This window comes from Plecotus auritus (assembly GCF_963455305.1).
Source record: "Plecotus auritus genome assembly, chromosome: 1".
Lineage (NCBI taxonomy): Eukaryota > Metazoa > Chordata > Mammalia > Chiroptera > Vespertilionidae > Plecotus > Plecotus auritus.
Window position 1 is genome coordinate 122,316,971 of NC_137770.1, and position 20,300 is coordinate 122,337,270.

At 39.9% G+C, this 20,300-nt stretch overlaps 1 protein-coding gene across 12 annotated transcripts in view; it reads left to right on the forward strand.

The window, feature by feature from the left end:
• MYO9A (myosin IXA) overlaps positions 1–20,300 on the forward strand; it is a 388,202-nt gene that overhangs the window by 167,086 nt on the left and 200,816 nt on the right. For all 12 annotated transcript variants that reach the window (XM_080656867.1, XM_080656874.1, XM_080656871.1 and 9 more), the window contains 2 exons: positions 2,460–2,576; positions 6,520–6,654. In XM_080656867.1, the coding sequence (XP_080512993.1) occupies positions 2,460–2,576; positions 6,520–6,654 (252 nt within the window). The remainder of the gene's footprint in view (positions 1–2,459; positions 2,577–6,519; positions 6,655–20,300) is intronic.

Genomic DNA, 20,300 nt, shown 5'->3' on the forward strand with positions numbered 1-20,300 from the left:
ATAGTGAAAATGAAAGAAATTTAGATAGTAAAACCAATGGGATCTGTCAGTGATTTGCTAAATGGGAGGCAAGGAGGAAGAAGTAATGTCAAGGATGAATCCTAATATTCTGGTTCACACAACTATAAGAATATTGGTACTATACAGTGAGATAGGAAACACTAAATGAGATCTTGTTTGTGTGGGAAAATATTAATTGATATTGGGTTTATTGAGATTAAGCTGTGGTAGGCAGGACTGCATTTCAGAGAATAAGGGCTGAAAGTATAATATTGGGAGTTGTGGGGTAAATAAGTATTGGTATACTTTGGTAAATCTGGATTCTGAACTATATTTTATGAAAATAGTATCTAACTCTAAACCATAAATAGGTGGGGCTTAGTTTTTAATTTAATATGAAGGTCTGTCTTTTAACTAAAAAATTAACCCATTATATTTAATGGGTTGAAATAACCAATATGTTGTCTTCTTTTTTGAATCTTGCTTGTTTATTTAGATTTAAAATGTTTTACTTTTGCTGAATATGATCAGATTATCTTTATTCCCTTTTCTCCCCCTCTGGGAAAAATAGGATGGCAATTATTTCTAGACATTCTACTATGATTTTATTGGCATTTTAAAGATACTTCGTTGATAACTTGCATAAGTATAGAATTCTAGGGCCACATTCCTTTTTCTCTCAGAACTTGTAAACATTTTCCAATTATTTTCAAGTTGATAATGTTAAAGATATAGAATTTGATACCTGTCTTCTCTTTGGTAGTGGTTTTTAGGTAGCAGTAATTTTTTTTGTCTAGAAACTTGAAGCTTTCTTTTTTTTTCTTTTTAACTGAAATTCAGAAATTCAGTCATCATCTGTATGATTTCTATATAGCAAATGTATAAGCTGTAGCCTAAGAGTTTAAATAATTTGACTAAGGCAGTGGTTCTCAACCTTTCTAATGCCGCAACCCTTTAATACAGTTCCTCATGTTGTGGTGACCCCAAACCATAAAATTATTTTCGTTGCTACTTCATAACTGTAATTTTGCTACTGTTATGAATCGTAATGTAAATATCCGTGTTTTCCGATGGTCTTAGGCGACCCTGCTAGCGGTTCTGCTGTAGAGCCTAAGACCATCGGAAAACACAGATATTTACATTACGATTCATAACAGTAGCAAAATTACAGTTATGAAGTAGCAATGAAAATAATTTTATGGTTGGGGTCACCACAACATGAGGAACTGTATTAAAGGGTCGCAGCATTAGAAAGGTTAAGAACCACTGGACTAAGGTCACACAACTAGAATAAGTAGAGAATTTGGTATTGGAAGATGGTCCAGCTGTTAATCATTATTCTTTACTTCCTCTAAACTTCAGAACAGAATATAAATGTGTACCTGAATATACAAGCTTCAAAATAAGTCCCTAGGTGATAAATATATAAATGATTGTATTCTAAGTGCAAAGACTTAAGATTATCTAAGACATGTCCCCCCACTTTAGGTTGTAGTACTTTTTTTTTCTTTTTAAAAAAATACGTTTTTATTGATTTTTTTTTTTTTTTTTTTGAGAGAGAGAGGAGGGGAGAGGGATAGAGAAATAGAAGCATTGATGAGAGAGAAGCATCATCAATTGGCTGTCTCCTGTACACCCCATACTGGGGATGAAGCCCACAACACAGGCATGTGCCCTGACCTGAACTAGAACCAGTCACCTCTTGGTTCATGGGTTGATGCTCAACCACTGAGCCACACTGGCTGGGCGGTTGTAGTACTTTTAAAATGTTGAATTTTTTTCAACTAGTAGAATTTGTGTTTTAGAATAATTTTAGATTTACAGAAAAATTGAGCAGTTAGTCCAGAGTTTCCATAAACTGGGGAAAGTTTGAAATGAGGGAAAATAAATTGCATAACTCTGTAATGAAAGAATTGTTACTCTGTGTAGGGATGGAGAAATTCTAGAAGTTACTATTGATGACAAGCTGAAGATAACCAGTAATGTAGTTGTAGTGGTATTATGGTTATGTTTTAAGAATCTGCCTGGGATTCTGCACATAATTGATGGCCTTTTTGCTAACAGATTTATTGCTTTCCTTGGAATACTCTTCTCCACTTTAGATGGCAAGGTTAATTTGTTTGTAAACTTGCTGTTATACCGTCTTTACCAGGTGAAATATATATACCTTAATTTTCAGTAAAACTATTTTGAACTGAATAACCTACATTTTTCCTTATTTTTCCAGACAGTTTTAGCCTAGATTCTTTAAGTTGGACTAAATCAATGAATGTATATAGAAAACGTATGGCCTATTATAATTAGAAGCTATTTATATTGAGAGAAAACTTAATTTTGAATTCATGGTAGTAAGCTTTTTTTATTTAGTGAGAACAAAACACACTTTGTTATAATATCTTAGTTAGATTATTGCCAATTTCACTTGTATTCCTAATCCTTTCTTTTTTTTTTTTTTTCAGGCTGTGACAGTGAGGAATTCCATGGCTAAGTCTTTATATAGTGCCCTATTTGACTGGATAGTTTTTCGGATTAATCATGCACTTCTGAATAGTAAAGATTTGGAGCAAAATACCAAGGTAGGCATACATAAATTACATATTTTTTCTAGAAAACGGTTTTAATAAAATGGTTAATACATTAAACTTAAGAAGACAGAGTTATGTAAGAGTCATCTTTATCTCTATTCCCTGCTGTTTTCTTCCTTATTTCTGTTTTTATCATCCTGTTTAGAGGAGCTGTTAATCTGTGTCTTTTTTCTTATGTACTTGCATTCCTATAAATGTTCATATAGAGTTGCTTTTAAACATAAAAATACAATTATACTATTGTCATTGTAAGAATTGTCCTAACGTTGTGGATTTCTATGAGCTAATTTGAGCCAAACTGACGACATATGCTAGAGAGCAGCAAGATCTCAAGTACTGTGGAGAATAATATTTTTGCAGCTTCTTTTATGCATTTGAAATTAGGAGGGAACTAAGGAAGATTACCTAAAGGTGGGAGGAGGCAACAGAATAGTTAAGATTATGTGCTCTCTTGAGAGTTAATACCCTCTTCGAGGGTTATTACTTCTGGTTTTTCAAAGGTGTGTTAACCTAGATACACTGGAACAGTGGACAAGGCTGGCTTAAAGCTTTTCACCAAAGAGGTTGTAGGCCTGGGACATGACTACTCACAATGAACTGCCTAGTTAGGAATTTATGAGCAGATCACCCTGTGAGGTTACTTTCCACAGAACCCCCCTTTTTGTCCACACTATCTGTATTGCTCTATGTGTGTTGTTTTTTAAAACCTAGTATGTCTTGAAATATAGCTATACCTCATTGTTTTATTTTAATTGACTGTATTATGGTGACATTGGTTAATAAAATTATATAGGTTTCAGGTGTGCAGTTCTATAATATATCCTCTGTGTATTTACTGTGTTTACCACCACACATCAAGTCCCCTTCCATCACCATTTATCCCCCCTTTACCCTCTTTTACCTCCCTTAGCCTCCTTTTTCTTTGGTAATCACCATAGTATTGTCTGTGTTTATGAATTGTTGTTTTGTTTTTTTATGACAAATATTAAATATTTGTCATATTTATATATTAATAGTTTTTATTAATTCCTTCACCTTTTTAACCTGGCCCCTAAAACCCCCACCCTCTGATAGTTGTCAGTTTGTTCTCTGTACCAATGTGTACCTCATTTTTATCAACTTTGTAATATATAGTTTGGATGTGTACCATAAATTCCCCTATTAAAATATATTAAATTTTTTATTGTTAAATAATAATGTAACAAATATTCTTTGCATACATTTCTCTAGGACAAAATCCTCAAAACAAATTGCTGGATTCAAGGATATATATGTTTAAAATTATGGTAGATGCTGCTAAATTGCTTTTCAAAAAAAACTGCACTTCCACCAGTAGTGCATAAAAGTGCCCATTTCCCTGCTACACCTTTAGTCACATTGGATATTCTCAGAATTTTCATTAGGCTAATCTGACAAGGAAGACTAGTCCATTTTGTTACCAGTGTTTTTAATGATAAATGAAAGTTGAGCATCTTATATTTTCTCTGTTTTATTTCTTTTCTTTATTTCTTTATATATTTTTCCTATTTTTGTTGTTCATTTTATCTTTTTGTTATTCCTTTTTAGGAGTCATTGTGGATATTGCAGAGATTTTTAGTTTGATGTACATTGCAAACATTTTCTCTTTAAAGATTTGTTTATGTTGTGTTTTTTTAAGTCTTTATGTTTTAAATTTTTGTGTAGTTCTGTCATTCTTTTCTTTTATTGTCCTGGACCTTATTTATTTATTTATTTATTTATTTATTTATTTATTTATTTATTTATTTTACATTGGAAGTCCTCTTCCAGCCCAAATTATAAAATATTTATTCTCATACATTTAGAATATAGTTTTTTATATTCAGACCTTTTTTTCCAATTAAAATTTACTTTTTTTTTTTTTCTTATATATTTTATTGATTTTTTACAGAGAGGAAGGGAGAGGGACAGAGAGCTAGAAACATCGATGAGAGAGAAACATCGATCAGCTGCCTCCTGCACACTACCCACTGGGAATGTGCCCGCAACCAAGGTACATGCCCCTGACCAGAATCAAACCTGGGATCCCTGAGTCCACAGGCCGACGCTCTATCCACTAAGCCAAACCAGTTAGGGCAAAATTTACTTTTAATATGGTAGATTTTAGATATTTAATTTTAATAATTTCAAATTCATTTTCTAACAACTTTTATGGAATGAATAGTTTACCTTTTTAGGTTGATTAGAAATGTCATCTTTAATCCTCTTTCTGGGGGAGATCAGGTGTGTTGTCCCTGTCCCTGTAATGTACTGAGGCAGAAGGACAGGGCGCCAGCCCCCTTGGGGTCATGTCTTTGGTGCCGGTGGCTTCCAGTCTGCAGGTTCTATCCTCAAGCTCTGGGACACAGGGAAAAGAAAAAAGAAATGTCATCTTTATTACTTAATTTGATTATTTTAAATGTAAAATTGCTTTTATATGAACTTCTCATGTTTTATGTGAGCACACAGAATATTAATTTTAATTGTAATCTAACTTACCAAATTAACTTATTTTTGAAGGTCATTATTTTCATAAGGGCTTAGAATTTAGTCAACAGAATTAATCAAACAAAATACTTTTATTTTGGGGGGTGGAGGGGACAGTAGGAAGTAGATCTGAATTTTATTGATTTAGGTACTTATGGAAAACAAAATACTCTTAATGGAAACTTTAAAAATATCTCTCACTATCACTCATTACATCATTTTGCCTAGTATCTCTCTTAGCACTGGTGGAGAAAAATTATTTTCATTTAACCAAAGTTGTCATACAACTGTATTTCAAGAATGAGGTGGAGTGTGAGAAGAATGTTGGTATGGGGGTATTAGAGTTAAATCCCTATCATCAATAGTAAGTATTTAGAAGATAATTTCTACAAGTGAAATATCAAGAAATAGAAAAATAAGCACTTGTATACTATACTATACTATACTATACTATACTATACTATTCCATACCAAATAGCTCAGTGATTTGAGAGTTGTTGATATTAGGGTGCAGAAATTGAGGATGAAGAATATATTGTTGTGTTTTGTTGTAATCCTTTTAGAACTATTTTACATTATAATCCTGTACAATGTTGTTGTTTTTTTAATCCTCACCCGAGGATATTTTTCCCATTGACTTTTAGATAGAGTGGAAGGGAGAGGGAGAGAAAGAGAGAAACATCGATGAGATTGGTTGACACATTATCGATTGGTTGCCTCTCACATGCCCCTGACCAGGGACCATGTCCCTGACCAGGGCCGGGAGCCTGCAACTGAGGTACGTGCCCTTGATCAGAATCGAACCCAGGACCTTTCAGTCCGCAGGCTGACGCTCTGTCCACTGAGCCAAACCGGCTAGGGCTACAATTTTTTTTTTTTTTTTGATAAAAATTTTTAACTTCAAGAAACCACATATTCTGATATTCAGTTTTATTTCTATCTTGCACAAGGCTGATTAAACATCCTTGTTAGCTTGGTTTTTAAAGCAGGATTCTATTGGAATATGGAAGTCAAAGTAGGAAAAATTGCATGGCCCTCTTGGTATAAAAAAAAGGCATAGCCAGTAGTGACCTAGTAGTACTTAAGTAACTTTTTGAATTCCCATAGCCTGTTATCTCCATTCCCTTGTTGCTTGGAATTGAAGAATTTCTGAGATTGAGATAACTGGCCAGTGTCCCTGCTTTGTACATTTCTGTAGAATAATCAGTGGGTTACGTTGTTTAAAATTTTGGATAATGAAAAAATAATTAGGATAAAAAGAAAAAGATGAAACTAAAGAGAACTAAAATGCTTTTTATTTATGGTATAATGTGGTTCAACGTTGGCCCCCAAAACCTACTCTCCAGTGCTGAAAAAGAACTTTGAGCATTTTGTTTCTTATTATAAATAGTATTTATGAAATAAATTTGAGCATCATTTTTTCAACCATAATTTTTTTCCTGCTTTGTAGACTTTGTCAATTGGTGTTCTTGATATTTTTGGCTTTGAAGATTATGAAAATAATAGCTTTGAACAGTTCTGCATTAATTTTGCTAATGAACGTTTACAACACTACTTTAATCAGCATATCTTTAAACTGGAGCAGGTGAGTACCTAAGTGCATGTATGCATGCCCCCCCCCCCCCCCCCCCCGCCACTCCTTCATTCTCCACCTTCACATACACTCTCATAAATTTTTGAGTCATAGTCATGATAAGCATTTAAAAAATATTTTTATTGATTTCAGAGAGGAAGAGAGAGAGAAAGAGAGAGAGAAACATACCCCAAAGATGAGAGAGAATCATTGATTGGCTGCCTCCTATAGGCCCCAAACTGGGGATGGAGCCTGCCACCCGAGGGCATGTGCCCTGACTAGGAATCAAACTGTGACCTCCTGGTTCATAGGTTAATACTCAACCACTGAGCCACGATGGCTGGGCCATGATAAGCATTTTAAATCTTATATTTCAATACAGATACTGTAGTCTTCATGTTAATGTAAGCAAATAACATGTCAGACCATAGGTTTTAAGATATATTATGCAGGGTTTTGTTGTTTTTTAGTAGGACCCAAGTAGATTCAGTAATATGTGTTTGAGTGCACCTTTGTTTTTTTTTTTATTTTTTATTTATTTTTTATTTTTTATTAAGGTATTATATGTGTACATATCTTACCATGCCCCCCCCCACTCCCCTACATGCCCTCACCCCCCAATGTTTTGAATCCATTGGTTACTCTTATATGCATGCATATAAGTCCTTCAGTTGATCTCTTATTTCCCCCACCTCTCCCTAACCTTACCGCTGTAATTTGACAGTCTGTTGGATGCTTTACTGCCTCTGTATCTATTTTTTGTTCATCAGTTTATAATGTTTTTCATTATCCCCAAATGAGTGAGATCATGTGGTATATTTCTTTCATTGACTGGCTTATTTCACTTAGCATAATGCTCTCTAATTCCATCCAGGTGCCTACAAATAGTAGTAATTCCTTCTTTTTATGGCAGCATAGTATTCCATTGTGTAGATGTACCACAGTTTTCTGATCCAGTCATCTGCTGATGGGCACCTAGGCTGTTTCCAAATCTTAGCTATTGTAAATTGTGCTGCTATGAACATAGGGGTGCATATATCCTTTCTGATTGGTGTTTCTAGTTTCTTAGGATATATTCCCAGGAGTGGGATTACTGGGTCAAATGGGAGTTCTATTTTCAGTTTCTTGAGGAAACTCCATACTGTTCTCCACAGTGGCTGCACCAGTCTGCATTCCCACCAGCAGTACACGAGGGTTCCTTTTTCTCCGCATCCTCGCCAACACTTGTTGTTTGTTGATTTGTTGATGATAGCCATTCTGACAGGTGTGGGATGGTATCGCATTGTCGTTTTGATTTGCATCTCTCGGATATTTAGTGACTTTGAGCATGTTTTCATGTGTCTCTTGGCCTTTCTTCTGTCTTCTTTCGAAAAGATTCTATTTAGGTCAGTTGTCCATTTTTTTATTGGACCATTTATCTTCCTTTTATTAAGTTGTATAAGCTGCCTGTAGATGTTGGAGATTAAACCTTTATCAGTGATAACATTTGCAAATATGTTCTCCCATACAGTGGGCTTTCTTGTTGTTTTGTTGATGGTTTCTTTTGCTGTGAAAAAGCTTTTTATTGTGATGTAGTCCCATTTGTTTATTTTCTCTTTGGCTTCCGTTGCCCTAGGGGCAGTATCAGTGAAGAAGTTCTTTTGGCGTATGCCTGAGATTTTGCTGCCTGTGGATTCCTCTAGTATTTTTATGGTTTCCCGTCTTATATTTAAGTCCTGTATCCATTTTGAGTTTATTTTTGTGTATGGTGTAAGTTGGTGATCTAGTTTCATTTTTTTGCATGTATCTGTCCAATTTTCCCAACACCATTTATTGAAGAGACTGTCTTGACTCCATTGTATGTTCATGCCTCCTTTGTCAAATATTAATTGCGCATATTGGTTTGGGTCGATATCTGGATTCTCTATTCTATTCCATTGATCTATATGTCTGTTCTTGTGCCAGTACCAGGCTGTTTTGAGGACAGTGGCTTTGTAATACAGCTTGAAATCTGGTATTGAGATCCCTCCTACTTTATTCTTCTTTCTCAGGATTGCTGTGGCTATTCGGGGTCTTTTTTTATTCCAGATGAATTTTTGGAGAGTTCTTTCTAGGTCTGTGAAATATGCTGTTGGTATTTTAATGGAGAGTGCATTGAATCTATAGATTGCTTTGGATAGTATGGACATTTTAATGATGTTGATTCTACCAATCCATGAACATGGTATGTTCTTCCATCTGTTTACATCTTCCTCTATCTCTTTTTTCAGTGTCCTGTAGTTTTCCGCATATAGGTCTTTTACCTCCTTGGTTAAGTTTATTCCTAAGTATCTTAATTTTTTTGGTGCTATGGTAAATGGGATTGCTTTTTTAGTCTCTCTTTCTTAAGTTCACTGTTGGTGTATAGAAATGCCATAGATTTCTTGGCATTAATTTTGTATCCTGCTACATTGCTGAATTCATTTATTAAGTCTGTTAGTTTTTTGATGGAGTCTTTCGGGTTTTTTATGTACAATATCATGTCATCTGCAAATAAGGACAGCTTTACTTCTTCTTCTCCAATTTGGATGCCTTTTATTTCTTCTTCTTGTCTAATTGCAATGGCTAATACTTCCAGTACTATGTCAAACAGGAGTGGTGAGAGTGGGCATTCCTGTCTTGTTTCTGTTCTAAGGGGAAATAGTTTTAGTTTTTGCCCATTGAGTATGATGTTAGCTGTGGGTTTATCATATATAGCTTTTATTATGTTGAGGTATGATCCTTCTATTCCCACCTTGTTGAGAGTTTTTATCAAGAAAGGGTGTTGGATTTTGTCAAATGCTTTTTCTGCATCAATTGATATGACTGTGTGATTTTTATCTCTCAATTTGTTTATGTGATGTATCACATTTATTGATTTGTGGATATTGTACCATCCTTGCATTCCTGGGATAAACCCTACTTGGTCATGGTGTATGATCTTTCTGATATACTGCTGGATCCGATTTGCTAGAATTTTGTTGAGGATTTTTGCATCTACATTCATGAGGGATATTGGCCTGTAATTCTTTTTCATTGTTGTCTTTATCTGGTTTTGGTATTAGGGTGATGCTGGCTTCATAGAAGGAGCTTGGAAGTGTTCCTTCCTCTTGAATTTATTGGAATAGTCTGAGGAGGATAGGTTTTAGTTCTTCCTTGAATGTTTGGTAAAACTCTCCTGTGAAGCTGTGTGGCCCCGGGCTTTTGTTTGCAAGAAGCTCTTTGATGACTGCTTCAATTTCTTCCATAGTTACTGGCATGTTGAGCTGTTTAGATTCTTCCTGATTGAGTTTTGGAAGGTTATATTTTTTCTAGGAATATGTCCATTTCCTCCAGGTTGTTCAGTTTGTATTTCCTCCAGAGTTGTTCGTAGTATTTTTTAACAATCCTTTGTATTTCGGTGGGATCTGTTGTTATTTCACCTCTTTCATTTCTGATTTTGTTTATTTGAGTCCTCTCTCTTTGCTTCTTGGAGCCTGGCTAGAGGTTCATCAATCTTGTTTATCCTTTCAAAGAACCAGCTCTTGGTTTTGTTGATCTTTTGTATTGTTTCTTTGGTCTCTATAACGTTTATCTCTGCTCTGATCTTTATTATTTTCTTCCTTCTGCTTACACTGGGCTTTTCTTGTTGCTCTTTTCCTAACTCTTTGAGTTGTTGGGTTAGGTAATTTATTACCATTGTTTCTTATTTTTTGCAGTAGGCTTGTAGAGCTATGAACTTCCCTCTCAAGACTGCTTTCGCTGTGTCCCATAGATTTTGGATTGTAGTGTTTTCATTGTCATTTGTTGCCATGATGTTTTTTATTTCTTCTTTGATCTGTCTGGTAACCCAGTCATGGTTTAATAGCATGCTGTTTAGTCTCCATGTGTTTGATTTCTTTGGGTTGTTTTTATTGTAGTTGATTTCCAGTTTTATGCCACTGTGGTCTGAGAAGATGCTTGATATGATTTCTATCTTCTTGAATTTGAAGAGACTTTGTCTATGTCCCAACATATGGTCTATCTTTGAAAATGACCCATGTGAACTTGAGAAGAATGTATATTCTGTGGCTTTGGGGTGAAATGTTCTGAAGATGTCAAATAATTCCATCTGGTCTAGTGAGTCATTTAGGATTGATGTTTCTTTGCTGATGTTTTGTTTAGAGGATTTGTCCAATGGTGATAGTGGGGTATTAAAATCTCCTACTATGATTGTATTGCTGTCAATCTCTCCCTTGATATCCTCCAGGAGTTTTTTTATGTATTTGGGTGCTCCTGTATTGGGTGCATATATGTTTACCAGAGTTATTTCTTCTTGTTGGATAGCTCCCTTTAGTATTATGAAGTGGTCTTCCTTATCTCTTGTTATGTCCTTCAGTTTGAGATCTAATTTGTCAGATATAAGTATTGCTACCCCAGCTTTTTTTTCAGTTCCATTTGCCTGGAAAACCTTTTTCCATCCCTTCACCCTCAGTCTGTGTGCGTCTTTTTTTCTGAGGTGGGTTTCTTGTAGACAGCAGATATATGGGTTGTGTTTTCTTATCCAATCCGTTACCCTATGTCTTTTGATTGGGGCATTTAATCCATTTACATTTAAAGTTATTATTGATAGGTACTTATTTGTCGCCATTCCTATTCTTTACCCCTGTGTTCCTTCTTCGCTTCCTATTTCTTTTTTTTATAGCAGACCCTTTAGCATTTCTTGCATTGCTGGTTTGGTGGTAATAAATTCCCTTAGTCCTTTTTTGTCTGTGAAGCTCCTGATTTCACCTTCAATTTTGATTGATAGCCTTGCTGGGTACAGTATTCTTGGATTCAGACCCTTCCTTTGCATGACTTTGTATATTTCATTCCATTCCCTTCTGGCCTGATGAGTTTCTGTTGAGAAATCAGTTGCTAGTGTGATGGGGGTTCCTTTGTATGTAACTTTCTGTCTCTCTCTTGCCACTTTTAAGATTCTTACTTTGTCGTTGGTGTTTGCCAATTTAATTATAATGTGCCTTGGTGTCGGTCTTTTGGTGTTCATTTTGCTTGGGACTCTGTGAGCTTCTTGGATTTGTGTGGGTTTTTTCTTCCCTATATCAGGGAAATTTTCTGTCATTATTTCTTCAAAGAGGTTTTCTATTCTTTGCTCAGCTTCCTTTCCTTCTGGAACCCCTATTATGCGGATGTTGTTTTGTTTCGTCTTGTCCCAAAGTTCCCTTAGGCTCTCCTCCTGCCTTTTAATTTTTTTTTCTAGAAGTTGCTCTACTTGGGTATTTTTTCCCATCTTGTCTTCTAGCTCACTGATGAAGTCCTCTGCTTCTTCTAGTCTACTCTTGATGCTTTCTATTGAGTCCTTTACAGCAGCGATGTCATTTTTCATTTCTTCTTGGTTCTTCATTTTCTTGGTTCTTGCTCATATTGTCGAATTTGTCTTCCATTCTTTCCAGCCACCTTATGAGCATTTCTCTGAATTCTTTTTCCGGAAGGTTGCTTGCCTCCATTTCGTTTACTTCCTTTTCTGGTGATGCCTGCTTTTCTTTCATATATGGGCTGTTTATTTGTCTCCCCATGGTCTCTCTTCTCTGGGTGTCTGGTTATGTAGTTCTCTCTCTCCTTATTCCAGGCGAAATCTGACCTTTTCGTGGTGGAATGTAGAGCTCCTCTGAACCCCTGTATTTGCGCCAATTGGGGAGCTTGTTCTGGGGCTCGCAGCTGTTTCGTGGGTGCTGCAGTTGTCTTGAGTGCACCTTTGTATGAAAATTGGGTGGGTTTGTTTTGAGTTTCTATGTTATTGATATTTTCCCCTTTTTTATTTATTTTTTTATTTTTTTAATTTAATCTTTATTGTTCAGATTATTACAATTGTTTCTCTTTTTTCCCCCATAGCTCCCTTCCACCCAGTTCCCCCCCACGCTCTGCCCTTACTACCCCCCACTGTCCTTATCCATAGGTGTACGATTTTTGTCCAGTCTCTTCCCGCACCCCCCACACCCTTTTCCCCCCAAGAATTGTCAGTCCACTCCCTTTTTATGCCCCTGATTCTATTATATTAATCAGTTTATTCTGTTCATCAGATTTTTTTATTCACTTGATTTTTAGATTCACTTGTTGATAGATAAGTATTTGTTGTTCATAATTTTTATCTTTACTTTTTTCTTCTTCCTCTTCTTTCAGAATACCTTTCATCATTTCATATAATACTGGTTTGGCGGTGATGAACTCCTTTAGCTTTTTCTTATCTGTGAAGCTCTTTGTCTGCCCTTCAATTCTGAATGATAGCTTTGCTGGGTAGAGTAATCTTGGTTGTAGGTTCTTGCTATTCATCACATTGAAAATTTCTTGCCACTCCCGTCTGGCCTGCATAGTTTCTGTTGAGAAGTCAGCTGACAGTCATATGGGTGCTCCCTTGTAGGTAACTAACTGTTTTTCTCTTGCTGCTTTTAATATTCTCTCTTTGTCTTTTGCTCTTGGCATTTTAATTATGATGTGTCTTGGTGTGGTCCTCTTTGGATTCCTTTTGTTTGGGGTTTTGTGCGCTTCCTGGACTTGTAAGTCTATTTCTTTCACCAGGTGGGGGAAGTTTTCGGTCATTATTTCTTCAAATAGGTTTTCAGTATCTTGCTCTCTCTCTTGTTCTGGCACCCCCATAATTCTGATGTTGGTACGCTTGAAGTTGTCCCAGAGTCTTCTTACACTATCTTCAACTTTTTGGATTTTTTTTTTTGCTTTTTGCTTTTTCGGTGAGTGTTTTTTGCTTCTTTGTATTTCAATTCTTTGACTTGATTCTTGTGTTCCTCTAGTCTGTTGTTGGGTCTCTGTATAATATTTTTTATTTCAGTCAGTGTATGTTTAATTTCTAGTTGGTCCTTTTTCATATCTTTGAGGGTCTCGTTATATTTATCGGCCTTTTCTAGGATATTCTTGAAAAGCCTTATAACCGTGGTTTTGAATTCTATATCCAGTCGTTTGTTTTCCTCCATTTCTTTCGTTTGTGTTCTGTTTCTTTCACGCCGCATTTTCACTGCTTCCCTGAGTTTGAAGGGTAGATTTGTGTGCTAGGTTTCCTATATGGCCCAGTGGGTCGGCCTCCCCAGTTAACCTGAGGTGGACACTCTTGGTGCACCCCTTTGTGGACTGTGTGTACAGCATTGTTGTAATTAAGTTTTGATTGTTGTTGGTATCACTGGGAGGAATTGACTTCCAGGCCAGTTGGCTGTAAGGATCAGCTGTGTCTATGCTGGGAAAAGTTCGGTGCTGGAGACAGCCTTATAGGATTAGACTTGCCAAATTGCAATATCCTCTGTGCTCAGCTTGGATGGGGTGGAGTCTCAGGGCGGAGCAGACAGTCTTGGCTTCCCGTCAGCCTTGCTCTTGCGCGAACGCGCCTTCAGACCTCTGCCTTTCCCCACTCCAGAGTCTCCGCCCGAGAGTCCAGACTCCCCCCACAAGAGCGTGGGTCCCCAAGAGCTCGCCTGGAACTGGGGTTCAGTGCAGTCAGAACTGGGGCTCAGTGCTGTAAGGAGCCTCTGACTCCCTTCCACTAGGGAAAGCCTGTGGCAACCTCCGCAGCCTTTGTGCGCACTGGCACGCACGCACCTTCAGACCTCTGCCTTCCCCGGCTCCAGAGTCTCCGCCCGAGAGTCCAGACTCCCCCCACAAGAGCGTGGGTCCCCAGGGGCTTGCCTGGAACTGGTGTCCAGTGCAGTCAGAACTGGGGCTTAGTGCAGTCAGGAGCCTCTGACTCCCTTCCACTAGGGAAAGTCTGTGGCAACCTCCGCAGCCTTTGTGCGCACTGGCACGCGCGCACCTTCAGACCTCTGCCTTCCCCGGCTCCAGAGTCTCTGCCCGAGAGTCTAGACTCCCCCCACAAGAGCGTGGGTCCCCAGGGGCTCGCCTGGAACTGGGGTTCAGTGCAGTCAGAACTGGGGTTCAGTGCGGTTGGGGGCTTCCTTCCCCCTTCCGCCAGAGAAAGTCAGCCAGGCTCTCAGCCGCCCTTCCTCTCGGCGCGCACAAAGACCCTTTATCGTACCTCCAATTCTCTGTGACCTTTTCTCTTTCCTTCTAGTTGTAGAATTTTCACTCAGCCAGCTTTCCTGTGGTTCTGGATGGTGTCCGTTCTGTCTTTTAGTTGTAGTTTTGAAATTGTGCGAGGCAGTAGTTTAGGTGCTTACCTATGCTGCCATCTTGGTTTCTCCGACATAGCAGTTTTGATGAACTGAATCAATGTAGCTAAAATATAGGGTATAAAATAAAGAATGCAGGCAGGAAGAAAGGTAAATTTGATGAAATAGCCTAAGTTCAGATAGTTGTGAGCCTTATATATGATGAAGAGAAGATTAGAATTTTAGAGAATGAGGAGACATTTGAAATATATTTAGTGGAGGACTTGAATTGGAACTATGGGAGATGGACTGAAGAGAGGTGAACTAGAAGAAAGGACATCATATATGAGCCACGTATATGAGCCAGTTGAAGTAGTGTGGGTGAGTGATTTGAGTTCTGAATCAGAGTTTTAGTAGAGAAAATGTGGAATAAGAGACAGAACAAAAGAGGTTTCTGTGATTCGAAAATATATTTCAAATCAAAATATGTCATTTGTAATAGTGCTCTCTTCTTATTCTCTTTACTTGCTCAGAATTGTCCTCCAGGTCATTGATTCATCAATAAATTGAAAAATAATTGTGTCAGGCACTGTGCTAGGCATTGAAAATAGAAAATTTAGAGTGCCAGGGATCTTATTTGAGGATTTCATAATCTGGTGAGTTTTTCTTCTGTCTATCCCACTTCTGGGGATGTCAAACCAGGTAATTTTCACTAAACTTGCCTTGAGGAACACCTGAAAAAACTGAACAAAGTATATTTGAAGGCATTGGAATACCTTCAAATAAGTAAAATTTTACTGTGCTTAGATCTGTAAGAAGGAAATCCAGAGAGATGAGCCCATTATTTATGGACTTTTCTATTATGGTAAAGGGCTGCTGAGTCAGAAAGAGTCCAGCTTGAAGTGTGAGATACTGAACAGATTCAAGAGCAAGGAGGAGCCCCCTGGTAACCTCCACAAGTTGAGACTCCAATAGTTAAAACAACTTTATGTTTTTAAGTGGACTTATCAGATGATAGGGAAAAAAACATTTTCAGAACTGACATATAAGCAATACAAAATTTGTATCTATAACTATTAAAGAAATTGAATATGTAATTAAAAATCTTTTCATAAAGAACACTGTAAATGGCTTCACCAAAATGGCTTCACTGGTGAATTCTACCAACACAAAAGAAGATTGGTTTGACATAAATAGTTATGTGAAATAGAAAAAAAGGGACAATTCAATGTATTTTAGGGAGCCAGGACAACATTGATACCCAAATCTTTCAAGGATATTAGAAGTGGAAATTGCCTTGGCCTGTGTGGCTAAAGTTTATTGGAACGTTGTCCCATACACCAAAATGTCGTGGGTTCAATTCCTAGTCAGGGCACATACCTAGGTTGCGTGTTCAAGTCCCTGGCAGAGCTGCATGTGAGAGGCAGCCTATCAATGTTTCTCTCTCACATCGATATTTTTCTCTCTCCCTCTCTCTAAAATCATTAAACATATCCTCAGGTGAGGATTTAAAAAAATAAATTTAAGGTCAGTATCACTCATAAACATAGATTCCAAAACTTTAGACAAAATTAGTAAACTAAATTCAGCAAGATATATAAAAGGGTAATACATCAGAACCAAGTGGAGTTCTTTCCAGTGTGAGTTAACATCTAACCATCAATCAATTTAATTCATCTGTTTACAAAATGAAGAAAAAAACCTCCTGATGATGATAATAGAAGTATAAAAAGCATTTGATAAAATTATATGTTAAAAAAAAAACACCTTAGGAAACTAGGTATAGAAGGGAACTTTCTGATAAAGGGCATTCACAAAAAACTTACAGGTAATATAGTTAATTGAAACAAACTGAATGCTTTCCCTCTAAGATTGAGAACAAGGAAGAATGTTTCCTCAGAGTTTTTATTGTAAACACTAGAGGCCTGTGGGATTGGACTGAAACCGGCTCTCTGAAATCCCCCGAGGGGTCCCGGATAGTGAGAGGGTGCAGGTCAGGCCGAGGGACCCTATCGGTGTACAATCAGGGCCGAAGAGAGATACGGGAAGTTGGCCAGCCAGGGAAGGCTGCAGGAGGGCTCCAGGGCGTGTCTGGCCCATCTTGCTCAGTCCCGATCGGCCGGACTCCAGCAGCAAGCTAACCTACCAGTTGGAGCACTTGCCCCCTGATGGTAAGTGCACATCATAGCGACTAGTCAACTGGTTGACTGTCTGCCCCTGATGGTCAGTGCACATCATAGCGAGCAGTTGAGTGGCCTTAACATATCATTAGCATATTACATTTCGATTGGTTGAACGGGCAACTGGTCAACCGGACACTTAGCATATTAGGCTTTTATTATATAGGAGTATAGGCATGTGATGACACCCAACTGAGCAGTGAACATGGAAAAGATTTCATACTTTATTAGTCATCAGGGAAATAAAAATTAAAACCACAATGAGATATCTCTTGGCATTCACCAGAATGATTAAAATGAAAAAGACTGATAATACAAGTATTAGATAAATACTGTGCATGAGTAAGTCCCCTGTACTGGTGGTGGGTGCATAAATTGGTACAACTACTTTAGAAAGTTTTTTGGCACTATCTGCTAAAGTTATACTGGTGTAGTTTATAAGCCTGTGTTTTCACACTTAGAATGCATATAAATGCACAACGAAGGTTTTGTACAGAAATATTCAAAATAGCATTTTTAATGACCAAAAATTGGGAGTAACTGTAATGTCTATCGATAGTACAATGGGGGAATAAATTGCATGTAAATATTCTACAGCATTGGTTCTCAAAAGTTTTGTTCTTCCCTTAACCCTACTGGTAGCATCAGCATTTCCAAGGAACTTGTTAGAAATGCAACTATTGGACTGCTCCCTATACCTCCTTCAGAAATTCTGGGCATTGGTCCCAGCAGTCTGTGTTTTATTTTATATTTTCGTTAATCCTTACCCGAGGGTATTTTTCCATTGATTTTTAGAGAGAATGGAAGGGAGGGGGAGAGACAGAGGGAGAGAAAAAAAAACAGATTGGTTGCCTCCTGCATGTGCCCTGATCAACCTGCGACACTTCAGTCCTCAGGCCTAAGCTCTATCCACTGAGCAAAACCAGCTAGGGCAGCAGTCTGTGTTTTAATAAGCTCTCCATGTGATTTTGTTGTACATTAACGTTTTTATTTATTTATTTACTAGAGGCCCGTTGCACGATATTCGTGCAAGAATAGGCCTTCTTTCCCCTGGCTTCACTCCCAGCCATCCGGGAGCCGGCATGTCCCCGCTTCCGGCCCACCGGGGAGCCGGCAAGTCCCCGCTCCCGGCCCGGCCAGAGCCAGCAATTCCGGGGAGTCAGCAGGTCCTCGCTTCTGTCCAGAGCACGGTTCCAGTAGTTGCCTCCGCCGCCCCCCTTCCCCTCATAGCAGGCGTCACGCCCTTCCCGGCTGCTCCACGCCTGCATATGCAAATTAACCTCCATCTTTGTTGGGTTAATTTGCATACTCACTCTGATTGGCTGTGGGCGTAGCAGAGTGATGGTTAATTTGCATGTTTCTCTTTTATTAGGTAAGATTAACTAGAGGCCCAGTGCACGAAATTTGTGCATGGGGGTGTGTGTCCCTCAGCCCAGTCTGCACCCTCTCCAATCTGGGACCCCTCGAGGGATGTCCAAATGCCCGTTTAAGCCCAATCCCGGTGAGATTGGGCCTAAACGGGCAGTTGGACATCCCTCTCACAATCCAGGACTGCTGGCTCCCAACTGCTCGCCTGCCTGCCTTCCCGATTGCCCCTAACCGCTTCTGCCTGCCAGCCTGATCACCCCCTAACCACTCCCCTGCCAGTCTGATTGATGCCTAACTGCTCCCCTGCCAGCCTGTTTTCCCCTAACTGCCCTCCCATGCAGGCCTGGTCACCCCTAACTGCCCTCCCCTGAAGGCCTGGTCACCCCTACCTGCCCTCCCTTGCAGGCCTGGTCCCCCCCAACTGCTCTCCCCTGCAGGCCTGGGTCCCTCCCAACTGCCTTTCCCTGCAGGCCTGGTTGCCCCCAACTTCCCTCCTCTGCCGGCTTGGTCACCCCTAACTGCCCTCCCCTGCAGGCTTGATCGCCCCCAACTGTCGTCCCTTGCAGGCCTGGTCCCTCCCAACTGCCCTCCCCTGCTGGCCTGATCGCCCACAACTGCCCTCCCTTGCAGGCCTGGTCCCTCCCAACTGCCCTCCCTTGCTGGCCTGATCACCCACAACTGCCCTCCCTTGCTGGCCATCTTGTGGTGGCCATCTTGTGTCCACATGGGGGCAGGATCTTTGACCACATTGGGGCAGCCATCTTGTGTGTTGGAGTGGTGGTCAATCTGCATATTACTCTTTTATTAGATGGGATAGAGGCCTGGTGCATGGGTGGGTGTTTGCCCTGAAGGGTGTTCCGGATCAGGGTGGTGGTTCCCTTGGGGCGTGAGGCGGCCTGGGCAAGGGGCCTGTGGTGGTTTGCAGGCCCGCCACGGCCCCTGGCGCCCAAGCAGAGGCCCTGGTATTTGGGGTTTATTTATCTTCTACAATTGAAACTTTGTAGCCTGGAGCGGAGCCAAGCCTTCTGCTTGCTCCAAGCCAGCAGCCATTTCTATTGGGATTTATGTATCTTCTATAATTGAAACTTTGTTGCCTTAAGCGAGGCCTGGGCCGGCCAGGGTGTGCGGATAGCTTGGCTTCCTCCATCACCGCGGGCAACCCTAGCCTCCTGCTCTTTCCAGCTCCGTGGCTGCCGCCATTTCTGTTTGGGTTTATGTATCTTCTATCATTGAAACTTTGTAGCCTTAAGTGGAGGCCTGGGCTGGCCAGAGTGTGCGGAAAGCTTGGCTTCCTCCATCACCGGGGGCAACCCTAGCCTCCTGCTCTTTCCAGCTTCGTCGCTTTCGCTATTTCTGTTTGGGTTTATGTATCTTCTATCATTGAAACTTTGTAGCCTTGAGTGGAGGCCTAGGCTGGCAAGGGCAGGTGGAAAGCTTGGCTTCCTCCATTGCTGGGGAAACCCAAGCCTCCCTCCTGCTCTCTGTGGTGGTAGCCATCTTGGTTGGGTTTATTTGCATATTCACTCCTGATTGGCTTGTGGGCGTGTCTTGTGGGTGTGTCTTGTGGGTGTAGTGGAGTGATGGTTAATTTGCATATTACTCTTTTATTAGATAGGATGGACTAGGGACCCAGTGCACAAATTCATGCACCTTGAAAAGAATTGAAAACTGTGGGCTGTGAGGCTGCAGTGGGCACAGGGGCGGGTCTCGGCCCATCCTACGTGCCCCCGCCTGGCCCCTCGCGTCGTGGCCCCCTGTCTGCCAGCAGTCCCATTCCCACTGCCACCACTCCCATGCACTGACGGCATCGGCCCCGCTTGCATTCGCTGACAGTGCGGAGTGATTGGGGCTGGGGCCAGCAGCAGGTGTGAGTGGGGCTGGAGACATTATCAGGTGTGAGTGGTGGCTCTGGTGCTGGCAGCGGGTGTGAGTGGGGCCATTGCTGGCAGTGGGTGCAAGAAGTGGCTGCTGGCCTTAATTGCCCCTCAGGAGCAGGGGGAGGTGGAGAACCCCTCAGGGGCAATTGGAGCTAGCAGCTGCTGCTTGC